Raw genomic sequence first — 23,103 nt, forward strand, 5'->3', positions numbered from 1 at the left:
GGACAAAGTCTGATGTGGAATTTGAACTCATGACCATGAGATCATGACCTGAGCCAGATGCTTAACTGATTGGGCACCCAGGCACCCCTATCCCTCTAAATTTTAACTAGAACATGACTCATCTTACCACTTGAAGTTCTCACTACCAGGAGGGGTTCTTCAATTCATCAAAAGCCTACACAGATGCCTCTCTAAGTTTGAAACTCAAGAGCCAGCTCTCTCCAAACAAGAAAACTGTTAGGGTGGCCCTGTCCCAACCGCAGACCCCCTACTCCTAGGGGTCAATAGTTGTCAACTTGGTCAATAGTTGTCAATAGTTGTCATCCCCTAGACTTTCATACGTTCCTTTGTTCTTGTTCAGACAGCCTAGATTGCCCCACGTGTATTCAATTAGGTAACACAGTGAGCTTTCCTCTGTACTAGAGTGCCCTGGCTAAGGCTGGACCAAATATAGACAATTAGATAGGTAGACGGATGTTTTTGTTTTTGATGGTAAGAGCAGGAGACTCCTGTTTTTACTATGAAAATATTCAAACTCTTATCTTTCTTGTTTCATCTATCCCATCACAGATGCTACTTTTACTTTCTGGAGTATTTTCAGAGCAAACATCACAACAATTCACCCAGAAATATTTCTGTGTATATCTCCGATATATGAGGAACTTTTTAAATACAAACACAATAGCAATTTTTAAATACAAACGCAATTCAATATACCTGAATTATTAGCAATAATTCCTTAATACCATCTAATCCCAGTCTGTGCTCAATTTTGAATAATTAAGACTGCCCTTTTAAAAATACAAGCAGTTTGTGTCTCTCGAGGTGGAAAACTGGATTTGCTTTTGAGGAAAGATGGATTAGATTTATACTGTATAATACTCATTAAAGCAGTTGTTTTGCAATCCCCAAAATCAGGAGTCAACAAGCTTTTTCTGTAAAGGAAAATTTTACACCTTGTGGGCCAAGAGGCAAATATCAAAGATATTAAGTAACAAGAGAGAAAAAAAAGTTTATTAACAAAATCCAAAACATAACAATAATTTTCTGTAATACAGGTCTACTAGTAAGAAAATTGAAATTCTTTTTTCTGAACCTCAATGCTCCCTATCATAAATTGATTGTAAATGTTAACCAGTAGAAATCATTCCTAGCCAGTTGTACAAAATAGGAAGCAGGTTGCATTTGGCCCACAGAGTGTAGTTTACTGATGCCCAAATCAAAAGAGCAATAATTTTTTTTCTCGAATGAGCAGTTTCAAAAAAATGAGGAGTAAATGATTCCGCTTTAAAAATATTAACTGGCTGTCCTCATTGTCTTAACATCTCTAAAGATCCTATTTCCCTTTTGGAAAACTTTCCTCCCCTTTGAGGGCCGTACAGAGTTTAGAATCTTAACTGAGAAGTTCCAAAGAGGTGCCTGCAACAAGGCATTAAGATCAACGAAGAGGAGAGAAGATGTTGGGTGGGTACCAGTTGCCAAGAGGTTGGGATCCAGGAAGCAGTCACAATGTCCAGGTATGTGTGTATGAAAGGGTATGTGAATTGTTGTGCACTTTTTTCGTGTATTATAATCCCCTTTGGCTATGCCCAAACCTTCATTTAACTTTTGTTAATGCCACATCCTGGTCTTGGCTGTGCTGTGGGTAATTAAGGGAGAATCTTGGGAAAGAGAAAGAGGCATGAGCCACAGGAAGCTAGATTCAATGTAGCAAGATGGGGTGTCACCCACAGTAGCATAGTGGTCTGGAATGAGGTAAAACACCTGTCTGGGTAGCGAGTAAAGCCAAGGATGGATTAGTAGAACCGGTGAGAGCATTGCCAGGCATACTGAGAGGACCCAGGGAAGGGAATCTAGTGAAAAACGTAGATCTTCTTGGGGAACACTGGGACTTCTGTTATTTACTTCCTGAAATGTGAAATGACATTAAAAAAAAAAAAAAGCATTCACTACAGCACTGTCTGAAATACAAACGAATTGGAAACAATGTAAATACAAATTAAGAGTAGACTCATTAAATAAATTCTGGAGCAACCATGCAATAGAATACAGACTGGAAAATAACAGGTAAAAACAACGGGGATGCTCTCTACATGGTCAGGGGGAACAAAGAAGCAGAGCAGATAGATGCAAGACAGGGAGGGGAGCAAGATTTTTCACTTATAACTTTCCATTTAATCAAATTTAATATTATCTATTCAGAACGATGAATGACATGTGTTTGTTTGAAGTAGGCCACAGACTGGCTAATCTGGGCCTTGTATGCATCCACAGGTATTTTCTTTAAAAAAATTTTTTTTAAATGTTTATTTATTTTTGAGAGAGAGAGAGAGACAGAGCATGAGTGGGGGAGGGGCAGAGGGAGAGGGAGACAGAATCTGAAGCAGGTTCCAGGCTCTGAGCTGTCAGCACAGAGCCTGATGTGGGGCTCAAACTCACGAACCGTGAGATCATGACCTGAGCTGAGGTCAGACGCTTAATGGACTGAGCCACCCAGGTACTCCCACAGGTATTTTCACCACATAAATTCAGCAGACTTACAAGAAGATAAAAGCAAATGGAAAGCATTGTCTCACAGTCTACCTATAAGTCACAAAGAGAAAAGATACCTTTACGGTACAGAGAACTAACGGTCACTCCTTCACCCAGTGATGAAATCTAGCCTCACCAAGGACAAGACATGCTAACAAGAGGCTCCCAAGGTGATGCAGTGGGAGGCACACAGCCTCCTGTACAGAGGGTCTTACCAAATGGATAACCTGAATCTAATTTTAAGAAAGCCACCAGGGGCACCTGGGTGGCTCAGTCAGTTAAGCATCTGACTTCTGTTCAGGTCATTATCACATGGCTCTTGAGTTTGAGCCCCACATGGGGCTCTGTGCTGACAGCTCAGAGCCTGAAGCCTGCTTTGGATTCTGTGTCTCCCTCTCTCTCTGCCCCTCCCCTGTTCACAGCCTCTCTCTCTCTCTCTCTCTCTCTCTCTCTCTCTCTCTCTCAAAAATAAAGAAACTTAAAAAAAAAAAAAAGGAAGAAAGAAAGAAAGAAAGAAAGAAAGAAAGAAAGAAAGAAAGAAGAAAGCCAGCAGAAAGGGGAACCAGAAAGGGGCACCTGAAAGGGACACCTGGGTGGCTCAGTCAGTTAGGTGTCTGATTCCTGATTTCAGCTCAGGTCATGATCTCACAGTTCATGAGTTCAAGCCCCACATTGGGCTCTGTGCTGACAGCACAGAACCTGCTTCAAATTCTGTCTCTCTCCCTTTTTTCTCTGCCCCTCCTGCTCTCTCTCGCTCTCTCTCCCTCTCAAAATAAATAAAAAATAAACTTTAAAGAAAAAAGAAAGAAAGAAAACCACCAGACAACTCTAAATTATGTTTGTTCTACAAGACAACCAACCTGGTCTCCAAAAATACCAATGTCATGAAAGTAAAAAAATGTCCGAGGGCCTGTTCCAGATTAAAGGAAACCAAAAAGACACGACATCCAGTGCAGTGTATGGCCCTTAACTGACTCATGGATTTAAGGGAGGGTAGGGGTGGGGGTAATAAAGGGGAACTGGACAAATCTGAACTGGATTGTATATGAGATGATTATATATCAGATAATACAGTGTTCAATTCCTTGGACATGATAATGGCCTTGTGGATATCGAGGAGAAAGTCCTTTTTCTTAAGAAATACAATAGTATTTGGAGGCGAGGTATTATTGTCAAAAATTGCTTTCAGGGGGCACCTTTGTGGCTCAGTCGGTTGAGCATCCCACTTTGGCTCAGGTCACGATCACATGGCTCATGAGTTCAAGCCCCAGGTCGGGCTCTGTGCTGACAGCTCAGAGCCTGGAGCCTGCCTCAGATTCTGTGCCTCCTTCTCTCTCTGCCCCTCCCCTGCTCACACTCTGTCTCCCTCTCTCTCTCTCAAAAATAAATAAACATTAAAAAAAAATTTTTTTTAACTTGCTTTCAAATGACTCAGCAAAAAATGTACATAGAGTAATAAAGCAAATACTAAAAAAGATAATAATTGGTTAATATCTGAGGGTCCTATGAAATTCATTGTGCTTTCTTTCAAATTTGTCATAGGTTTGAGATTTTTAAAATAAAAAATTGGGAGGAAGTTATTTTTAATAATGAAAAAGATATTCAGCGGGTTTCCTAGAAAGGAAATAGGTTGAAATAGTGACAGTAACACAACATGTTCCGCAGGTATGGGATTTGCACAAACACACTACCATCCCCACCAGCAGGGATGTCTGTGTTTTATAGCATGTGGAGAAGACCATTCCTATCTACAGAGGACAGCATCTAAAAGGCAATTCTCCTCATCACTGCTAGTGCAGAACATGGAGGTAAAGAATTTCGTTTTCCAGGCTGAGGCCTCAATCGTGTACCAATCAGGGCATGCTCCACTGTATTTGTCCTAACAGGACAATTTTCTGGTCTGCAAGCTTTCAATGACTTGCATGTGTTTTCTGTGGAAACAAACGCTTCCCTAGCTTTATGGTGTTTCAAGCAGAAGGAAAAATAGCCAACCTGCCTAGGGTCACAGGCCAAAAAAAGGCCAAGGATACGAGTATGGCAGTATGAGAAGTAAAAGAATTGCAGAGCTGGAAGAGTGGTACCCTCTCTCTAATGCCCCCTCCTCTGTAAACAACCACCCTGACCTACAAAGGGCAGAGGAGGCGATGCTACTCTTTATTCTTCATATGACACCACGTTCATCAACAGCTAGCCTCTGTGTCAGGGAAGCTGAAGTCATTTTGAGGCCACAAAAGTTTCCTTATGAATGGAATGCTATTTGTGCCAGGCTTTGGGTTTTGTTATGATGGTCCCTTAGGGTGACATCATTCTGAGAGAGTCAGAACATAGCTCATTCGTTCTCTTACCTACTGCAGCAGCGGTCTTTGATGTGGGAAGGTTAGTGCAGTCCCCAATCCCAAACACATTTGGGTATTTCTTGTGCTGCAGAGTTTCTTTATCCACATCCACCCAACCAGCAGTGTCAGCCACGGGACTTGTCTTGAGGACATCTGGCGGGCTCATTGGTGGGGTCACGTGAAGCATTTCATACTACAAAAGAAGGAAAGCATCCAAACTTGTGTTTATTGCAGTATTTCTACAGCCCCACAGCTGTCCCCTGATCTCCCTTACCCATACACCATACTATGGCTGCATGGCACACTGTATACTCAGTGGCTGTCCTAATCCACACCCCCCCCCCCCGAGGTTTTCCATGCTTCCATGCAGCGTGGTGATAAAACAACTAACCACTCGCTCAGTTGATGTTGTTTCCCCATACAGAGTCAACATGATCCTTTTGGCCAGAGGCGTGGGGAAATCAGAAGCACTGGAATGAACCTCACTCACATTCTGAAAGAACCCACTGATGTTTCTATTATTACTAAAACAAAGGAAGTGGTGTTTCTCGGTTGCTCTCTGCCTGACCCTCAGCTGACTACTTGTAAAGTCCGTTACTTCCGTTTTATTCTGCAAAGTGGTGCTCAGAGTCGCTGAAACCCACAAAGGTCATGTTCGGGGCTGGTAAGTGAGCACCATTTTCAAACATGGATCAACTCTCAAAACACATAAAGGAAACCATTGGAACACCAACTTAAGATGACATAAAAGGGAGCGCCTGGGTGGCTCAGTCAGTTGAGCATCCAACTTCGGCTCAGGTCATGATTGCATGGTTTGTGAGTTCGAGCTGTACATGAGACTCTGTGCTGACAGCTCAGAGCCTGGAGCCCGCTTTGGATTCTGTGACTTCCTCTCTCTCTGCCCCTCCCCTCCTCATGCTCTATCTGTCTCTCTCTCTAAAAAATAAATAATAAACATTTAAAAATTTTTTAATAAAAAAAAATATGACATAAAGGGTGGTGAGAATATCGGCTAGCATTTTGGAGGAGAGAGTGATCTGATTCAGTAATAGGTTTACTGAACAGTCTGGGGGGGTAGGATGGTTTGTCTGTGTATTTTTCCCAGAAAACCTGTATCAACGTTACCCTTGGTAGCAGTGCACTAACCCACCCTGATCAATTTGGATGGCTCATTTAATGTTTTGTTTATGTAGTACTTATTTGCTTATGTAATATTTTTGTGGTTTATCCTTCCTATTCTTTTTATTATTGTTCGCAAACTCCATCTAGCAATTTCAAACTGATTTAAGAGCTCCAAAACATTTCACTAAGGAGAAAACTTTAGTGTCTTAAGACAATCCCCACCTTGTGGCAGTCCATAGCCCCTGGTTTCTCTGAGGAGGCCCAGCCCTTGTCAGGGCTGGTCAGTCCTTGACAGCAGAGGGAGGTAAGGAGGTGACTTGTATGTATTCCTCCTCCCAAACAATTATAAACTTAATTAACCTTAAAGTAAAGGAGAGCTGTCAATAGGCTCTGCTCCTCTGCAAGGTCATCTTGGGTTCTTTAAGGGCATGGGTTCCAGAGGCTGGCTGTGCTAATGAACATGGAGACTGAGCACATGTCTGCAGGATAATGTATGGAATCCAACAGCCATCAGCCACCAAATTATAAAGGCTATGTCTGTTTTTCTATAGTTAAGTAGAACCACTTTTTTTTTAGCTGAGGGCTAAGTCTTACCAGAGTCATATCTACCTACTGGCATTAATGTGCTTAAATTTCACAAGCACACATGAATTCCACACATCTTTGCTAGAAGAAAAGTTAAATATTTCCACACAATCATCATAAAGGCATGAAGTTTTACTCAAACTAATATCCTACAAAAGATATACTAGGGTCTGCTTTATAGATTTATTAAAAAATAACATTGGCATTTAGTTGTAACTTGCTCTTTATCCACTATTTCCACAAACTGTGTGTGACAGATAACTTGGTTCTCCTTCATTAATGTAAATAATCTATTCAGGGTAGTGGTTTTCAAACTTTAATGTTTATAAGCAGCATTTGGGAGACCTGTGGGAAATGCAGATTCTTGGGCCCCACCACCCCACGATCCCAATCCAGTAGGTCTGGGTGAGGCATAGGGATCTGCACTTTAACAAAATCTCCTACCGATTCTGACACATGAAACCTGTAGGTGACAGTCTTAGAAGCTCTGGCTTGAAGGAACAGGTCCATTTACAAGGAAAAACAGAATGTTATTATATGGTAAGTCACTTTACCTTCCATTTGTTTACCTATAAAGAAATGCATTACAGGGATCCCTGGGTAGCTCAGTCATTAAGCATCTAACTCTTAATCTCAGCTCAGGTCATGATCTCACAGTTCATGAGTTCGAGCCACGCATCAGGCTCCACTCTGAGCCTGCTGGGGATCCGCTCTCTCCCTTTCTTTCTGCCCCTCCCCTGCTCATGCTCTCCCTCAGGCGCTCTCTCTCTCTCTCTCTCTCTCTCTCTTTCAAAATAAATAAAACAACAACAAAAAAAAAGAAATACATCACAGTTGACCATTGAACACTGTGGGGGTTAGGCTATAGGCTTTTTCTTTTCTTTTCTTTTCTTTTTAATTCCTTACAGTAGTAGTTGTCAATCCTGATTGTACATTTGAATTATTAGAGGAACTTTTGAAATGCCCAATCATCAGTCCACACCCCCAAACTAATTAATCAAAATCTGGGGGTTAGACCCAGACATCAGAGCGTTTAAAAGCTCCCCAGGTGATTCCAATGTGCAGCCAGGGCTGAGAGACACTACTTTAACGCCTTTTGGTAGATTTTTGAAATCCATATTTTAAGAGTGGAATTGGGTCTGGAAATAAATTCTGACCTGACATCCTATCATTTAAAGCAGACACAAATATCTCTTTTCTTTATAAACCCTTTAGAAGAACAATAACCATTTACATATCCAAGTTTCTATCTGCAACTTCAACAATCCACAGCACAGCTGAGAACCAAAGTGAAAAAGACCAAATAACAAAATGAAGTTCATGCACTCAAGCCCATATAGTTTGCTCAGAAAAGTATGTAGTGGGCCCTCACTTGTAGCCCACTCGCTGTTACTTTACATAAAATCAAACAAGTTTGGCTATCTCATTTTCCAGACAATAAAGAATTAACAGCAGCAGCTTAAAGGAGCTGAAGTGGGAGGGACCTTCTAACGTCACTCACGACTGCCTGACAGCCAAGAAAGAAGAAAACTGGAAAGCCACAAAAAGGACACATACAAAATCAAATAGCAGAGTACTTTGAGACCCTTTTATAAAATGATAACTAGCCCTAGGAGGCTCTAGGAGCATAACTTTATAAAAGCTATTCAAAATAATGACCCTGAGCTGGGGCAAGTACATACTAGGTGAACCTAGGACATCCTGTGACACCAGAAAGCAAGAAGGTGCTCAAAATATGATGGCGACATGTCACAAGGACATAGCCATCTTGAAAGGACTCCTACTGGCCAAATCTGGGACAGTTTGAGTGCCAAAAGGACAGTAATGAGTTAAGGACAGTAATAAATTATAAACCATTGGAGGCAAAAAAAAAAAAAGAATTCATAAATTTATACCTATAACTAATGAACTGAGAGAAAGGAGGGCTTTTACAGACAGAATGCCAACAGCTTACTGTTAAAGGTGGACTGAATGCTTGATTGGAAAAATCATCATTTTGCAACCACCATAATAAAGACTGGACTAGGCAAAAATCATCAGTGGATGATAAATCCAGTGGGAAACCTAATGAGGAGGGCATAGGGTATTTTCTTGGTCTTAAAGTGTCTCCCCCACCCCCAAGACTTATTAGTAGCAAAGGAGGAAAAGAATAACAATATACAGTGGAGAAATTGAGCCATCTTTTGACTGGTGATCAAAATAAATATCATTAATGAGGGGCAGGTGACCATCATGTGCTTTCAAATGTGATACACTAGAAAGACACGACATTCCTTAAACAGCATTTCAGTCTAAAAATGTAGAGCCTGAGGGGCACCTGGTAGCTCAGTCAATTAAGCATCCGACTCTTGGTTTCAGCTCAGGTCATGATCTTGCAATTCATGAGTTCGAGCCCCACATCAGGCTCTCTGCTGTCAGCACAGAACCCGCTTCGGATCCTCTGTCCCCCTCTCACTCTGCCCCCTCCCGCTTGCTCTCTTAAAGCAAAAATAAATAAATAAACTTAAAATGCAGAGCCTGAAACTGATCACAAGAAAATATAAACAAACCCCAAATGAGGAACATGCTATTAAAAAATAAAAGCGGAGAGGGGGGCTGTATTATTCCAAAATATCCACCAGAAAAGGCTATGGAAATGTTCCAGATCAAAGGATGTTCAAGAGACATCACAAACAAATGCAATACCTGCCTGTTGACTGGGTTCTGCCCTGGAGGGAGAAGCATGCTATAAGTGCTATTGGGTCAATCAACAAAACAAATACAAATGGTAGATTAAAATATTGTATCCATGCCAAATTACCGAACTGATAACTGTATTATGGTTATGCAAGAGAAGAGGGATCTCTCAACAGATTTACAGCAAAGAATTTAGGTACATGGCCATGAAGTAGGATGTATATAACTTACCTTTAGATGCTTTGGGAATATTATATCATATCACATCATACTACATTACATTATATGTGGAGGGAGGGAGAGATCAAATGATAAAGCCAATTGGGTAAAACGAAAATAAATGAATCTAGGTAAAGGCTACACAGTATACAGTTTTCTTCGTACTATTTGCATTTTTTGCAGCTTCTCTAAGTTTAAGATTATTTGCAAATAAAAGTTTAAATTATGACTTTGAATCATCAGTAACACCTTAAATGATAGTCAATACATACCATTTAAGAAAGGAAAGATGTGTGCAATACATTTTAGAAAAAGCCTGCACTAAAAAGCCTAAAACATGAAGTTTTGATGTTTAGAAGATTAGTTGTTGGTTCACTTCAAAATTCCCTTTTTATGGAACCCTTCATTCCTCTAAAATTGCTGAATGAATAAAATGTCAGTATGCGCTGTTTTCTCGTTGCTAACAGCTCTTGCCAGAGTGATATAAACAAACGATTCTCCCATGTATGCTTCTCCAGATGCCTTTACATCTTGTTCTTAATCCTCATAAGCCTCTACAAAAGTACTATTCCTGCTACACAGCAGAAGAAGAAGAAACACACAGGATCCAAGCCCATATACAGAGGCTCAATCTTCCCAAGTTAGGGTATGGCTCCAAAACACCTTTCAAGGATTTTGAAGTGCTTCCTTTTGTGCACTAGTGAAAGATGCTTTTTTTTTTTTAAGTTTATTTATTTTTGAGACAGAGAGAGACAGAGCATGAATGGAGGAGGGGGCAGAGAGAGAGGGAGACACAGAATCGGAAGCAGGCTCCAGGCTCTGAGCCATCAGCCCAGAGCCAGACGCGGGGCTTGAACTCACGGACCACGAGATCGTGACCTGGCTGAAGTCGGACGCTTAACCGACTGAGCCACCCAGGCGCCCCACCAGTGAAAGATGTTTAAAGACATCCTCTTCCACAGGGGAAAGACACCCGTGTCACCTGTAAACTACCCACAAACAGGGCTGTTTCTCACACAGCATAGAGAAATCACCAAATCCTCCATTTAAGGAAGCCCTTCCTGAATTCTAGGCAGACCTGAGGTCATCAAATATTTTTGGCTGCTTCAAGTGACTCAGTAGAAGAAAAGTGGAGATACAAAATAGGATATAAATTCACTTGAAACCAGGAGATAAACCCTCCTCAGCTCCCATGCATGCAGCCCCCCTCTTTCTCTTCCCCATCCATTCTAGTCCACCTTCTCTCCTATTACTGCCCTAATATGCCCATTGTAACCAGCCTCCCCCAGCATGCAGAGGGCGACAGGGAGGAGGGAGCCACAGTGTTGTCGGCATCTAGGGCAGTGTTTCGCCGACAGCTGGACCTCACCACTCACTGAAATCACTTGGGTCTCTCCAGGTTTGTCCAGATTCTCAAAAACGGCCTCTTGTCTATCGGCTCGGACTTCGATGAGGTTCTGCTTGTAGTTAACAGTGAGGTCCCTCTCCTGGATGATCTCCTGCAGTGCAGCAGCGTACTTCTTAACCCCAAAAATTGCTCCGAGGGAAGTGTTGAAGATGATATTGGCCTTAGATCGCTTCCCCGTCTGGGAAAAAAGGAAAGGACAGAAACAGCCGACACCAAAGCATTACTTCAGCCACTTCGTTTTTTAACTTACACAAGAATTAAAACCCTTACAAGAGAGCACACCAGCTTTCTCTATCACCAGGCACCGGTGGGGCAAGGCCTCCTTCTTACTTTCTGCCAGTGACACAGCAACTAAGGGCACATTTGAGTTGGGGGGGTTAAGAGGGCACTGCTTATTTGCAGGCCAGAGATGAAGGTCAAGTCCAGGGAAAGATGGTCTGAACTGTTCATTCATATACTCATTTGTTCATTCACTCAATAAATATTTAATGAGGTCCTAGAGCTGGTCAGGCACTGTTCTAGGTGCTGCAGGAACAGTAGTGAACAAAGTTCCCGTCCCGCTGGCTCATACACACTAGAATTCTTCGTATGTTTCAGAGGCTAATATTCTCCCAGATGCCTAAGATCTTATGACACCTGAAAGAGAAACTTCCTCTCAGCTGTCCAAGACTTAGAAGAAAAGAGTTTTGCAGAGACAATTCCAGGAAGGAAGAAACAACTTGTCTCCTCCCCTTTTCCTTTGTTCAGTTCCTTTTCAGATTTGCTCAGCTGAATCATACTATTTGAAAGAAGTGAGGTGGGTGAAAACCTCCCAAGGCTGTGCCATCCAGGAATTCTCTTGAATCAGAAGGCCATTTCTTAGAAATAGAAAAGATGAGAAAGAATGAAATCTGGCCTTTTGTAGCAACGTGGATGGAACTGGAGAGTGTTATGCTAAGTGAAATAAGTCGTACAGAGAAAGACAGATACCATATGGTTTCACTCCTATGTGGATCCTTAGAAACTTAACAGAAGACCATGGGGGAGGGGAAGGAAAAAAAAAAGGTTAGAAAGGGAGGGAGCCAAAACATAAGAGACTCTTAAAAACTGAGAACAAACTGAAGGTTTACGGGGCATGGGAGGGAGGGGAGGGTGGGTGAGGGGTATTGAGGAGGGCACCTGTTGGGATGAGCACTGGGTGTTGTATGGAAACCAATTTGACAATAAATTTCATATTTTAAAAAAATAAAAAATAAAAAAATTTAAAAAAAGAAAGAGGAATGATGAGTCCGACTGTTGCTTAATTCCCCAGGGGGGTTGGCACAGTTTGGCATAACTCAGGTGAAGGCTTCCCAGTGTGGTTCCAAGCACACGTCCAAAGGTTCTTTGGTCCCACCTGCCCCTTCCCTTCTCTCCCCTTCTCTCACCTGTCCCTTTACAGAACCACAGACTGCTTTGAATCCTGACACTGCCTCAAGTCAGACCACGCTGTGGTAAACCACATGTGACATGTCACACAAGGGCCGGAGGGCGAAAGCAGCTTCCCGGAGCTTCATGCCAGGTATACTCAAGCTTTGGACACTGGCTCTGACACGTATCTTTGAGGAATGCTGGGAGTGTCCCCACCCAAATACCTCTTTCCACTAAGGTTTGAAGTTCTAGGTCAACATTTTTTTTTTTTTGTCTTTAGATTTGGCATTTGCCTACTTTTTCTCAATGATGTTTATTAAGAACCTGAAAACATACATAACCTTGAACTTAAGCGGGAGCAATTGAGGATACTGTATGTGTAAGAACAAACAATGTACAACAAATTGTCCAACTATATGGAAATACTTAAACAATGTCTAACACGGCTCCCCAGTAGATTTCTATATACACATTAGAAAGTATGTTACAAAGACTATTTAATAACAAGGAGTACATCTAAATTTGCATGGTATGATTGTAACCATGTTAAAAAATGTACAGGAAAAAAAATAGAAGGATGTGTCAAATTGATAACGGCAGCTATATCAGAGTAATTGGATTATAGGGACTTCCTTTTTTTCTAGTTTATAAGCCACCAGTTATATAATTTTGTACATATGTAATAAAAATTTAGAAATCAGAAAGGTATTGTGACAAGGACAAAATGGAATTCTGGCATCTCTTTATTAGCACCGTCTGCCCTCCTTGTCTCTGTCCCTGGACAGGAAGCATACCTTCCTGAAATAGGCTTCTGACAAATACATGATCTTCTGGGGGGCCCCAGCACACTTTACAGGGGTATTCGGGAAGGTGAAGATGGCATTGCCCTCCTTGAAGTCCTGCAAAGCTTTCCACGTCTTCTCTACTGTCCTCACCGAATAATTGGACCCGATTTTGGGATGCTCAAAACCTTCAGGTAAGCCTTTAATCTGCAAGAAAGCACACCAAGAAACTAGTTTTTTAACAAAAGCGCAAATTCACAGGAGTGTAAATTTTTTGACCAAAGTGCAAAAACTCTTGTTTAGAGCCTTTGTTCTCTGCCATTTCTATAACCTCTCAAGTATTTCAGTCCAATTATTAGCCCCCAGTATTCACACACACATTAGAGCAGGCAGGTAGGTGGGTGAGGGATCTGCTAAGACCAGGGCTGTGGGGCCTGAAGTCAACTGTCAACCCACAGAATGGGCCCAGCCCCAGAAAACTCCTTCGCCTCCCTGGCCTTGAGACCATGATTTGGACAGACCTCTTCCCACCATCACAGGGAGGACAAGAAGCCAGCCATACTTCCCTTTTGGAGAACGAGCTGCCATCCTGGGAAGAAGAATGACAGACAGAACCAAGAGCCATACTGTCAATAATCGCAAATGTCAACTACCCATTATCGAAGGTTGTACCATATCATTCTCAGAAAGGGCAGGTAATTAAAAACATGGACTTGGGAACCCCACAGATCTGGCTTGAGTCCCAGCTTTTCTACTTACAAGTGTTATGACCCTGGGTAAATTACCTAATATCCCTGAGCCAGTGGGGTTTCAAAGTATGGTACCCGGGAACTTCCTAGAAATGCAAATTATCAGGCCACACCCAGACCTACTGATTCAGAAACTCAGAGGCAAGCCCAGAAACCTGTTTTAACAGGATCTCTGGGTGGTTCTAATGGACACCAAGAAGTTTATGTTCCTCACCTGTAAAATGGGGATAAAAGTAACTGCTTCGGAGGGTTGTTGGCAGAAGTGTGTGAAACCATGCATGGAAAGCGCTTGGGAAAATAACACCCACAAAGTAAGTGCTCCATAAGTGTTAGTGTATTCCTGCCAGGAAGATTACCTGGGCGCTTGTCCTAAATGTTAGGAGGTTGATAGAGGACAATGAAGATGGAATAGATTGAGTTGAGACTCAGGCACCAGTTCTTCCAGCAAGAGCAGAGAACTGTCAAACAACAGTCATCAAGATGCACTGGTCCTTCAGAACCCTGCCAGGCTGCTCTCCAGGCCATAGGGCCACCACTCGACACCCATCCCTCAGCTCTCAAGGAAACAGAGGGCTATGGTCTCCTCCTCAGTGTAAAAAGCAACCATTTCTCTGATCATATCTCCTGCTGCAGTTTAAGTAGTTTTAATATCAGCAGTCTCAACAATCATCATCAGTATGATTATCATTATTATTATAGGATCACCTTGTATTTTAATGTTTCTGAAGTTTCACCCCATGCTAACAGTGGATATTCGCTGCATGCCTCTGAGGCAGGTGGGAAAACAGTACTGGCTCCTAGGCACAGACGAGGAAACTGAGGAGAGCAAGGTTGAGAGACCCACCTAGAATCTTACAGAACCAGATGCCGAGGCTCCTGACCACTGCCTAGGGTTCTTCTCACATGACCTCCATACTTCCTGGTTCCCAAAGCAAAACGCACTATCCAAGAGACAAACAAACAGCTGATCTTTTATCTCCCTCATCACTTTTCTCTAGTTCGAAGACATTGTTGTCAAGGAAAAAGGTGCCACAAAGTGGTAACCAGGTTTATTTTAGGGAGACTGGTCACAAAGGGCCGTTTATGACTCCTCATCCAATTCAAGTTGCTTCCCTGGGAACTCGGGAGCAGAGAGGGGCAGGGAGAGTCACAGAAAGAGAGGAGACCTCACTCCCCCTTTGGCCGAGCTGGCCAGGGAGCAGGACCTCACACTGCAGGGACTCCACGGAGCTTGGGAGGGGAAGAGGCAACTCAGTCCTACACAGCAAGGTAGTTTTCCTGTGAGTGTGAAAAAGCCTGCTGTTTTGCAAGAACTGCCATTAGGGATGGACACACTAAACTCAGATTAAAGCTTAAAGCTAAAATATATCATTATCACTGACAGAATCTTAGAGATGATTTTTCAAAAACCATAAAACAACCACTGAGAAGAGAAAAAACAAAAACAAAACTAAGAGGATCTCTTAGAACTGTTTCTTGTCAAAACGAATACAAAGCAACTAAATACAGCTTTTGATCTTAGCATAAGTAGACCAGTGTAACACAGAAGTAGTTTAAAACGGTACCTTCTCAGGTGCCTGTGTAGCTCAGTCCATTAAGCGTCGGAATCTTGATTTCAGCTCAGGTCATCATCTCACAGTTCTTGAGTTCAAGACCTGTGGTGGGCTCCACACTGTCAGGGCAGAGCTTGCTTGGGATTCTCTCTCCCTTTCTCCCTGTCCCTCTGCCCCTCCCCTGTGTTCTCTCTCTCTCTCTCTCTCTCTCTCTCAAAAGTCAATAAATAAATCTTAAAATAGTACCTTCTCATAGTCCAGCTGGATTCCAAGAGCAATAATAAGATATTTGTAGGAGATCTGCAACACAAAACAGTAATATTTTAGACCAGGATCCCAGGAGCGGCAGCCCTCAGCCCCACCCCTGTGTGGCCACCATCATGTTTCCATTTTTTAATGTGTATGCCTTGAGGCTGTGGGTGATGGGCAGAGCACAGGGAGGGAGGCACACTCCAGTTTGCCATCATGTCTGCCATTCTCTGTCACCTCACACCTCAGTGTTTTGCAAGTACTGTATTGTATAAACCCCCCCCCCCCCCCGCCAAGGGCTTGAGACTCTTGTATTTTTACATAGTGGACAGCGATACAAAGAAGTCACAATTATTTGTATGGTGCCTGTGTTAACACTTTCTCATGCTGAGGGGTGGGAGAATCACTTCCTCATCTTAAAAGACAATCAACTTTCTTTAAAATCTATGGAGTGATGTGTGAATCCCAAGCAAATCTGACCTGTCGTGTGGATTGGACCAACATTGTGAGAAACTGCTCTTTTGAGGGCCATGGAAAAAAATGTGACATAATGTACCTGATCTTACTTAATAATCTATTTATAACCTAAAAGCTCCCTCTTTAAACATGGGTATTGTGATCACTCATGCCAAGGGCAAAGTATCCATATTTATCATGATGGAAATGTGGGTTTAAGATCAGAAGGAAGACAAGTTGAGGCCAGAAGAGTGTAAGCAAAAAGGATATAAAGAAACAGAACTTGCAGGGGCAGCTGGTTGGCTCAGTCGGTTAAGTATCCAACTCTTGATTTTGGCTCAGGTCATGATCTTATGGTTCGTGACATCGAGCCCCACCTCCAGCTCTGTGCTGACAACACAGAACTTGCTTGGAATTCTCTCTCTCCCTTTCTCTCTGTCTCTCTGTCTCTCAAAATAAATAAATAAACATAAAAGAAAAAGAAAGAAAGAAAGAAAGAAAGAAAGAAAGAAAGAAAGAGGACTTGCCTTGAAAACTAGAGGTGGAGAATGATTGTAATGAAAGTCAGGAGCCCAGAAAGGAGAAATGGATTGTAATTAATTATCACAATCTTGTACTAAATGGAGAAGCAGAGCAGCGAGCAGAGCAGGTCACAATTGAAGAGAGAGAACTCCAAGACCAGAGAGTGCTTCGCTCAGGCTGGGGAGCCATGGGCAGCAAGCTTCTGCAGAGGTCTTGCCCTGGGATCCAGGAGGCTCAGCTCCAAGGTCACCTCTACAGTGAGGCCTTCCAATGATTCCTCCCCACTGGCTCCTTCTGGGAGCTCTCTTAGTGTGGTGTACATGATGCATTATAGCACTGGTGCTATTATATAGGGGTAATGTCTCCTTCCACTACATTGACGACTCCCAGAAGATAAAGGTTAGGTCTTATTCTTTATATTCCTAGAATCTAGCACAGCCACTAAATTAAAGTGAGGAACTCAGTAATGTTTGATGGATGGATGGATGGATGGATGGATGGATGGTTTCAGTTGTTTATGAAATATATAATTTTTCAAAGTGGATAATATACACATCTTCCTCCATATGATTTGTCTATTCATGACAGCTGTGCCCTGAAACTCCTTGTTCTGTAGGAAAGTGTACCAGGCCCATTAACTACCTGACTGAACTATGTTGAGTCTTCAGGGTATGTGAGGTCAGATGGGACATGGGGTCAGAGCGGGAGGTGATGATCTACAGGCAAAACATGAACACTATCAACAAGAAAAACCTTTGGTTTGTGTCTGCCCTGACTGTCTAATAAGAGCATAATATTGATTATTTTTAAGGACTAGTAACTGTCAAGTTTAAGATTATAAAAAAAAATCATTAAGGGAGAATAAACCCTAAGAGAGCAAAGAACAAAAAGAAAGCCTCAAGCCTTCTGAATGAATTCAAGTTTTGAGGCCAGATGATCTAAATTCTAAGGAATTTCAAAAACTTGTAGACAAGACTTTTGAGCAATGACAGAGAACAGTCTAGACATTGCCAGAAGGCTAAATACAGGCAAATATTCTAATTTTATACAGGGGAATGGGGGCAGTAAACTCTGATACTAATAACTTAGTAGATAGGATGTCCTCCATTGCAAAATTCTAGGCTCATTTGCTAAGCAAATGTCTCTTAGTGATTTGGGAAAAGAGTTCCAACACAGGTTCACAGATTGTAAACTGCTTTCAGTCAGTCAGCAGTCAAGAACTATGCTGGCACACAGTAGGTACTTAATAAGAATTTCCTGTTTCTTTTTTTCAGGTATTCTTTAAAAAATAATAACAGTAACAATTTCTTGAGCATGCACTCTGTGCAGGGCACTGCTCTAAATCCTTCACATGTTTTGGGGTGCTTGGGTGGCTCAGTCAGTTAAGCATCCGACTTCAGCTCAGGACATGATCTCCTGGTTCATGAGTTTGAGTCCCATGTGGTGCTCCGTGCTGACAGCTCAGAGTCTGGAGCCTGTTTTGGATTCTGTTTTGGATTCGGATTCTCTCTCTCTGTCCCTGCCTCACTCATGCTTTCTCTCTCTCTCTCTCTCTCTCTCTCTCTCTCTCTCTCCCTCTCTCTCTCTCTCACACACACACACACACACACAATAAACAAACATTAAACATTAAAACAATTTTTTTAATCCTTCATGTTTTAATCCATTTAATCCTCAAAATAACCCAATGAGGTAGAAGTGGTATTACTCATCCCATTTTATACAGATAAAGAAACTGAGACACAATTTGTTCACAAATATTTATGGAGCACCTTCTATGTGACAGATCTTGTGCTAGGTCCTGGACAGATAACACCAAACAAGAAAGATACATTTCCTACCCCTCTAAGAATTCAGCCTAGTGGGTGAGATAGGTATTACCAGATAATCACACAAATAGTTACTAAATCACAGAATGCTGTGATAGCGTGTCCAGGGGATACCTGACCCAGTCCAGTAGGTTAGGGAAGGCTTTCCTGAAGGGGTACAGCTAAGGTAAAGCTAAGTAGGAGTTAGCTAGGCAAAGAGATAGAGTCAGCATGTGAAAATGTCCTGGGGAAGAAGGAGGCCAAGGCATGTGAAATGAAAGGAAAATCTACTGGAGCAGAAATGAGACAAAGAACAGAAGCAGAATCAGGTTAAGTCTGGAGAAGGACAAGGGCCAGCCCACACAGAGCCTAAGGGACACATTCCAGACAGAGACCCTTGCATCAGGGAAGAGTCAGAGACACAACGAGGCTGGATTTCAGCAATCCCTTCAACTCAGTCTTGAAAAAATAGTGAAGTGTAAACTAAGAATGGAATAATTTTGGTAAATTTTTAGCAAAAAATATTTGCTGAAGAATGTTGATTCATTGATGCGAGCTAGAAAAAGCTCTCTAGAGACAGAGATTTGGTTTTACCAAATTAAAACCCTGAACTTAAATGAATCTATCATAGATAATGGCTAGGGGAAAAATGTTAATCGGATGACAGAGTCACAAATCCAAAAGATCCAGGCAAGTTGGGAAGAGGAACTAAAACCAACAAGACAACATCTCCCCCATGAGATGTTTTATGCAGATCTCTGATATCTGGCTAACATACTTAATAAAATCTTGGAAGAAAGTTCTGCCAGCTCACGGCAATTTCTTCCCCAGCCCTAAAACAAAACCCTGCAACTTTCCTAAGAGTCTGAGCCTTACATGTCTAAGGCTCAGAAGTGAGAACACCTACCAGTGCCTTTCATTCTTAAGACATGGGACAAGTTTATGATTCTTAAGATATGCACAAACCCAACCACAAAGGACTCTGAGCCATACATGTAATATGAAGGGGTCTAATCAAGGAGGCAGGCACTGCTGTACCAAAGAGGTGATATATGTTGTCAGGGACAGGTGCCCTGGTCCCACAAGCAGTGAACTGGCAGAGGAAATGAGCCCCAAAGCTCAAACTTGTGAACTATGAATAATCTTCTGTTTAATTCTGTCTGTTCTCTTAGAGATGCTGGAGAAAATAAGTTCATCAACAGGGAGAGATAAATAATTTTTAAGTATGTATGTATATATATATTATGTATAGAATATGATATATATCATATATGTAATACATGGAACATATATATTCTAATCCATTACATATTTCCATATCCATATATGGCTTTCTACATATATATACATACATGTACATATATGTATGTAAATATATGCACATTTATGTGTGTGTGTGTGTGTGTGTGTGTGTGTGTGTGTGTGTGTGTATATAGCCTGACTTGACATTGGTTCATATGAGAAAAACACCCAGAAGTTTGAACTGACCTCAAGCCCAGCATGAATCAGCATTGTGGTAACTGCCTGCTAAAAAGGCAAATGCTAACTTAGGCTATATCCAGTTGTGGGAGAGAATGATCTCACTCTATTCTGGGCTATTCTGTAAAGTTGCCTATTCTTCCAGGCAACCTTTTTCATGGGGCACTAACAAGCCAGATGATGTCCAAAGCAGGGTAGAGAGAACAGTGAGAGGATCAGAGACCACAAAACAGGAGAAAGAATTGAGGAAAGTGGAGACGGGGCACAAATCTACCTGAAGAATAGATTTACACAGATGATAAGAGCCATCTTCAAATAGTTGAAGGATTCTCCCACAGAAAAGAAAAGATATTCTTGGCCAGGCTACAGGATAAAACAAGGGACAAGAAATTATTAAGGCCAATAACACCCTGGGGGTCTAACGAAGAGTATGAAAGTAGTTACAGAAATGGATTCTGACTCAGTAAAGGCAAAAATTTCATATAACATGTCTGTCTGTCTGTCTGTCTGTCTGTCTAAAAAATGGAGAGGGATCACTTGTTATCAGAGAGCTCCTTGACCCTGGGACATGTAAATACCAACCCATTTTAAATTCAATCCCTCCCCCACGTGCCCCAATCTCAGTTACTCTGCTGTATTTATTTTCACTAATACTCATCACCTTCTAACACACTATATAATTTACTTACTATGTCTATTAGTTATCGGATGCCCTTCCCCACTTGAATATAAAATCAAGGACAGTAAGGATTTTTGTTTCTTTTTGTTCACTCATGCCTAAATCTGTATCTAGCTTATAGAAGATGCTTAATAGGGGTACCTGGCTGGCTCAGTCAGTAGAGCATGCAACTCTTGATCTCAGAGTCATGAGTTTGACCCCACATTGGGCATAGAGCTTATGAAAGAAGAAGGGGAGGGGAGAGAAGGAGAGGGAAGGGAAAGAGGCACCTGGGTGGCTCAGTCAGTTAAGCTTTCAACTCTTGATATCAGCTCAGGTCATCATTGAGCCCCGAGTCAGACTCTGTGCTGAGCACAGAGCCTGCTAGGGATTCTCTCTCCCCACCCCCCTTCTCTCTGCCCCTCCCCCTCTTGCTTACACACCATCATGCTCACAGTCTCTCTCTCAAAGTAGAAAATATACTTAATAATTATTTGTGGGAAGAGGAAGGCAGGCAGGCAGGCAGACAGACAAGCAGGCTGGCTGGCTGGCTAGAGAGCCAAAGATCAATAACGCTATAAGGCAGGTACTCCTGATCTGGGTTTAGAAAAAAGCTACCAAGAATCTCTGAACTCAGTGAAATTAAATGCAAAATTTGGTATGTATGTGAATTTTCTAGACAGGGCTTATTTTCAAGTGTTCAGAAAAATCCATGACCCAAGGAAGGGTTACAAATGCCTGTAACCAATGAGCCCCTGCTTAGAGGAAGGGATTGGACTTGAAACCCTTCAGATCCCCACCCACTTCCAGATTCTACAGCTCTGTGAAAATGCCAGAGTGCACCGCCTGCCACAGCCATGAGCATGGCAACAGACAAGAGGACATGACACTGCAGATGCCTCCTGAGCCCATCATCTCACCATCCGCCCTCATCCCCTCAGTCAAACACAGGGGCTTTGATCTCTGGGTGATGGGAGGAGACTCTAAATGGTACTGAACACTTGAGAGCCTCAAGCTCTAGCCACAGAAAATCTTCTTAGCCCTGGTACAATCCAGACTCACACAGTCCCTCATCACTCTGGCATAGCAACCCCTGGTGTAACTGGGATGGATATTTTCCCACATCCCCTTCCTCTGGGAGGTCAGCCATCAGGTAAAGAAGCTGGCTGTTTCAAAGGTAAAAGAAGGGAGGTGCCTGCTATTTTAACACATAGCAGTAGTATTTGTTGAATAAACATTCAGATGCAAGATACTGTACCAGGCAACAGAGCAACAGTGGGTGTTCAACAAACACATGTCTTAGTTGTTCATTTATTCAGCATCACTCAGTCCTTTTGTCTACCCCATCCTCCAATCACCACATGCTTTCCCACCTCATGCTGTATCAACACACATACATCCATGAACACACATTCATATATGTTGCTCTCTCTCCACGAAGCTGTCTAGCTTGGTAACTGTTGTGCATTAACACAAGCCCTGATTAACAAAAGCCAAAGGACCCCAGTGGTTACCTCCTTGCCATTGTCCGTGTGGATGCAGTTCTTGTCTGGGTTCAGCTCAATCACTCTGGCTTTGATCCATTCTACTCCAGATGGTATCACACTCGCGGTGGGACGGCCTGATGAGGATAACTGTTTGGCACCTGCACCCACCAACGTCCAGATTGGTTGGTAGAAATGTCTCTGAGAAGCAAAGTATTTGGTGATTCAAAGGGTTAAAATTAAAGGCATGATCTAGACTCTCAGTTACTCCCTTCCAACCCTTGGATCATCACAAGTAGAAGTCTTGGAAGTTTAGCCTCCTCCCTCCATTGGTGTCTCCCATTATGCTAAGCTTTGAAGGGCAGTCACCCAACATAAGAATTCTGCCAAGAACATTTAAAAAAAAAAGCCATCAACTATGTTTCATGACCATTGTATTATTTATTGCTCAAAGTTGACTTGGCGCTTAACACGTACATGTTATATATACATGCATACATACATATACATGATGGATACATTTATGCACACAGACATAAAGGAAAATCAAGCCTAGAATCCTAAATATGGTTCCTTAGAAGCATTTGGAGACTACAGTAAGTCTGGAAAGTTTATAACCATTTTTGAGGAGTCTCAAAACTTCTTTTTTTTTAATTACAAAAAAATTTTAGTATTTATTTATTTTTAAGAGAGAGACAGAGTGCGAGTGGGGGAGGGGCAGAGATAGATGGAAACACAGAATCTGAAGCAGTCTCCAGGCTCCGAGCTGTTAGCACAGAGCCCAATGTGGGGCTCAAACTCATGAACCACGAGATCATGACCTGAGCTGAGGTCAGACACTTAACCGACTTAGCCACCCAGATGCCCCTCAAAACTTCTTTAACTTCCAACTGTGTTTCCCAAGCCCATGGAAGACTACATACATTCCCTATCAGCCCCAGTACACCCTCCTCTTCTCTCTGAGGCTTTACACCTGAAGCCGGTAGGCACCAGATTCTACCTTATAATGCCAAATTCCCACTGTGTCCTGGAATTCTCCTGCTTCAAATGGTCCTCTCTTGATATAAGTTAGTTTCGAAAGTTCTAGACTCATGGG

General features: G+C 42.2%; 1 protein-coding gene across 2 annotated transcripts in view; it reads right to left on the minus strand.

The window, feature by feature from the left end:
* SQOR (sulfide quinone oxidoreductase) overlaps positions 1-23,103 on the minus strand; it is a 47,946-nt gene that overhangs the window by 2,240 nt on the left and 22,603 nt on the right. For both annotated transcript variants that reach the window (XM_047863593.1, XM_047863594.1), the window contains exons 3-7: positions 22,038-22,208; positions 15,598-15,651; positions 13,062-13,256; positions 10,847-11,056; positions 4,878-5,061 (exon numbers count right to left, since the gene is read on the minus strand). In XM_047863593.1, coding sequence (XP_047719549.1) covers positions 4,878-5,061; positions 10,847-11,056; positions 13,062-13,256; positions 15,598-15,651; positions 22,038-22,208 — 814 coding nt within the window. The remainder of the gene's footprint in view (positions 1-4,877; positions 5,062-10,846; positions 11,057-13,061; positions 13,257-15,597; positions 15,652-22,037; positions 22,209-23,103) is intronic.

Source organism: Prionailurus viverrinus, chromosome B3 (genome assembly GCF_022837055.1).
Source record: "Prionailurus viverrinus isolate Anna chromosome B3, UM_Priviv_1.0, whole genome shotgun sequence".
NCBI classification, from domain to species: Eukaryota; Metazoa; Chordata; class Mammalia; order Carnivora; family Felidae; genus Prionailurus; species Prionailurus viverrinus.